Below are 4,625 nucleotides of genomic sequence, written 5' to 3'. Positions count from 1 at the left end.
GTTAAAATGCAACATACTAATCCCGTAACATGTCTACTCGAGGATTATCGCAAAAAATCTATCGCTAAAGCGTTTTACGAGCACGAGTTGCATCGCGCGAATTATCCAGATGTGTATCTCGTGGAGAAAGTACTGCGCGGGAGGGGTTTACGTGAAATGGCTGGGATTTGATAGTTCGCACAATTCTTGGGTACATAAGGATCATGTAATTTAATTTTATAAGAAATACAATGTATTCAATATAAAAATATATGAAATATTTGAAATATACAAAATCTTTATTAATACATCCTTTCCAATAGTCATTACAATATATAAAATATGAAATATACATACAAGAAAAAAAAATCACACACATTATATTTTATAAAGATATCTTATAATGTTCCCACGGTAACGTATCAGTAATTGTAGGTACGATATACTGCTTGTCGTTGTACGGACTTAGAGCAATTTTTATTTCGCGAATGGTGTATACTTCGTGCAATTTTGATCTTATACACGATTGACTACGCGTTATTTCAATCTCTTCGTTCAAACACTGCGTGTAATCGTCAAACGTTATCGTTCTCGCGACAACGTTACTCTTGACGCCTTTTACCTTTTTCGTATCCTTCTTACCATCCACGCGCAACGCATACATTTTTGCTCTAAGCCCGACAAATTCGGTCATTATGGTATCGTTGTTCTCATCCTTCATTAGACCCGGTACCTTTTTATTCACGAGCGGTATACCGTACGCATTGTCTATCGCATAGTCGCTCGTATCAAATCTGCTGATGTCGCATTTCATATTCTCGTACACATCGTCGCACTTAATGTGATATATAAGACTATCCGTATCAATGTACATGACTTTGCATCTCTCCCGATACATTGGTACCATATAATCGTGGTGAAATTCGTACAAACATGTCTTGGATATATCGAGAATACACATACCCACGTAAATTGGTTTGTAGAATTTCACCTCGAGTTTACGTAATTCCACAGCGATTAGATTTTCCGAAAAAACGCTCCTGCTGTGAAAATTTGGTTTTGCAATTAATGCCTCTGCGCCGTACCGTCCGTCCTATTTTGTTAAAAGTTTAACATCTACGCGATTGCGCACATTTTCCATCGTTTTGCCAAACACGGTATTATTCATCAGTTTGTACAAATTTTTTTCAAAATCATTTTTTGCCTGTGTTCTAAATTTTGTATTGAGTTCTATATAAGTACGGAGCCACGGAGATTGAGTGAATTGTAATATACGATGAATTTTTGTAATACGAAGACCGTGACGTGAACATTGCTGCAGGTTGCGGTAGTGTATCACGTAACGCTTCTTATCGTATAAGATTGCGAGAAGCTTGTCCTCGTGCTTGCCGGGTGGTTTGTCGCATGTCGGACAAAACGGTAGGTCAGTGAATCGTGAAGATGCTGCGGATACTCGAGATCGACTTCGAGGATGTAGCCTGTAGACGAATCGAGCGCGATCGATGATATATCAAAATTGGAAACATTATCGACCCACTGAAAATCGGCGTAGGGTAATGGTTGACACATTGCCCATCCGTATAAATTATTAACATCGAAATACGTCAAGTACGTTGATGGTTTCGATGAGTCATACGATTGCATGTACTTGTTATTAGCACGCGCGTACCTGTTGGAACATTGACTCAGACCACCGTATACCTCGTTCGATAAACATAACCATGTCAATGTCTGTGAATAATTCAAATATAATTTTCGTATACTTTAACATGGCGTCCCACGTGTAACCGGGAAGAGTATAGTAATACGCGGGGTCGAGCCCATAACTCTTGATACAACTCTCTCGGAAATTTTCAAAAATGTCTGCTAATAACAAAACATCGATTTTTAAATACAGATCGCTATAATCGCCTAGCGTTCGAATGGAGAATCGCTTCCACACAGTCTCAGCGTGCGCGTAATCGCTCTCAGATACTGTGTTACCTGTCAAGGAACTGTAAAATGATTCTCGCGATGGTAAACACGCATCTTGCAATTTATCTACGCAGTCAATGTACTCGTACGGGAAGACACCTTTTCTTGTTAATAAATTGAAATCTTCGGCGGATAAATTTTTATATTCTGATTGTAAAATTTTGAGTTTATCCTTGCTCAGAAAAGACGCCAATTTATCGAGACTTATTGTGAGAAATTTATATGAATCTATGAAACGTAATTTAATGTGATTTTCCGGTTTGTCTTTCGTACCTTTAACATGTTTTGTAAATGAAATATATTTTTCTTTTGTTATCGAAAGTAAATCGATTCTCCCTTCGAACGCTGTGGCTATTTCCTCGATTATAAAGTGAGAATCATAACCAGATAAATTGTGAAATACTATTGGAATGCAAAAAGATTCTTTGTAATTTAGATTGCAATTTGAATGCGCGGGACCTCTGTATCGTCCGGTCAAATGACAATGATCGCGTACGCGCGTATCATCTTCTACGAATGATTTCTCACATATATGACACTCAGTCGCACTTCGAAATTCTTTCCATTCATTTTGCGTTAAATTTACCATGGGGACATTGGTTGTTAAAATATTTTCTACACGTTGCGCCAAATTTTTAAGTTCGTCGGTGAACCATGCAACGCAATTGGCTTCGCGACGAGAATGATACGCGGATAACGAATTATCGTACGAACAATGTACATAATAAGCTACTAAATACTTAGTGATGTTGATAAAAATTTTCTTCTTTTTTTTCACCAAAACGCACTCCAGGTCGGCGTACACGACGAAAGCTAGTCGCTCCTTCCTGTTGTAGTTGGTGAATGCGAGCTACTTATCCTTATCGCTCGGTAACCGGATAGCGCAGTCGTTCATCTTTCCACAGTCTACTGTATGTGATTGCAATTTCTCGACCGAGTGAAAATAGTGCATGCATCTGTAAAATAAAAGTTAAAATTTTTATATTATATTAATTTATATATCCTTGTTTTAAATATTTTTAGAGTTTTATTAAGTATATATACCGATCGCAGATATATTTATTAGTCTTGTGTTTGTTGAGTTGCATACTAACAAGTCTAGATAGATTCTTGATCCATGCAAAATGTCCGATATCTTGCACATCTTGCACGTAGAGCAAGAAAAGTGGTCTTCCGCGGACTCTTCGCGAGAAATCAGATCACCACTGTCACGCACAACCTGTTAGTCACTTAAAAAGTGTACTTCACCCGCGTTAGGAGCCATGAACACAACCGAACAGAAGGAAGACAACGCGGATAAACTGCACAGGATCGCGACTGAAGACTAACTAAGAGCAAAGATAGAACAGCGAAAGCAGCTACATGTGCAAAAGCACAACGCAAATAAAGAATGCACGACACATTCTAAGAAAGTGCAGTGATATAATGTCAAAAATCAATCAAGTAGAGTCCACATGGAAAATGGTAATCAAAACGGACATTCCCGCAACAGATCACCGACAAGAGCAGTTAGCAGGATACATGGCGCAAACGAGAGCGTTATGCTATGACAAACCTCTGAAAGAAAAAATGAAAAGAACTTGCAGCCTCTTACTGCAACTGACAGAACAAGAGTACGAAAAATCAGTAACTCTATTAACACGTTTAAGAACGACCTATCAGTTAGCAAAGAAAACAAGGAGAGGACTCGTAGATGGACTAGGAGCCTTAGTCAAAACGCTATTCGGCATGATGGATGCCGACGACGAAAAAGTAATCAACGAACAATAGAAAATGCTAGAAGGAAATCAATAAACACTACAGCATGCGTTGAAGAATCAAATTAAAGTGTTAAACGCAACCATTGCACACGTAGAAAAATCAGAGAAAATAATACAGGATAATGAAGACAAGTTTTTAAATGTGACAGAGAAAATGCGACAAAGCTGGATACAGATGAAAACAGGATTCGGACACAGAGAAGAGATGGACGAACATTTCATCGTATTAAACGCGATCATCAGAAGATTAATAACGAATATTACCGATAGCGTAACGCATTTAAATAGCGCGAAAAGCGGAATAATAAACATAAGAGTACTACCGATCGAAACCATAATAAATAATCTTAAGGAAATCGCGGCACAAATACCGCAAGAAACGCACTTTCCGTTCAACATTGCACCAGAAAATTGGGGAGAGATCGAGAAATTTATAAAAATACGCGCATACTACGATAGTATAGGAATAATTACGATAGTAAGATTTCCATTAATAATGTATCCTACATACGAGATAATAAAAGCAATCCCTCTACCCATCCATAAACAAGATGACTTATTTATATCTACAGAAGTAAGCCAACCGATAATAGCGATAGACCCCGATAGTCGAACGTATTTTACAACCACGGAAAGCGAATTAAAAAAATGTATGCAAAACGACAACCAATATGTATGCGAAAGAAGTCATCCGACACATCACAGAGACAGCCAAGCGTTATGCGAGGTACAGACATACGTACGAACAGACACACATATAAACAGCTGTAACACACGACACATACACGCCAACTCAACGATATGGATAACGCTGAGTGACGCGAACTCGTGGATATACTCCGCTAGGAAAAGACAGCCAATAGAAATAACATGTAGTAACGGAGTAACAAAGAAAACCAAAATCAAAAGGTC

General features: G+C 38.2%; 1 protein-coding gene across 1 annotated transcript; it reads right to left on the bottom strand.

Annotated features, from left to right (window-relative positions):
• Nucleotides 1-364: 364 nt before the first annotated feature.
• LOC140675608 (uncharacterized) lies at nt 365-1,108 on the bottom strand. The gene has a single exon (XM_072910188.1). The coding sequence runs from the start codon at nt 938-940 to the stop codon at nt 365-367; it is 576 nt and encodes a 191-aa protein (XP_072766289.1). The 5' UTR covers nt 941-1,108.
• Nucleotides 1,109-4,625: the final 3,517 nt, after the last annotated feature.

This window comes from Anoplolepis gracilipes, unplaced genomic scaffold (assembly GCF_047496725.1).
Source record: "Anoplolepis gracilipes unplaced genomic scaffold, ASM4749672v1 Contig19, whole genome shotgun sequence".
Classification (NCBI taxonomy): Eukaryota; Metazoa; Arthropoda; class Insecta; order Hymenoptera; family Formicidae; genus Anoplolepis; species Anoplolepis gracilipes.
The sequence above is the reverse complement of the archived record's forward strand: the minus strand, read 5'-3'. Positions and strand labels throughout refer to the sequence as shown.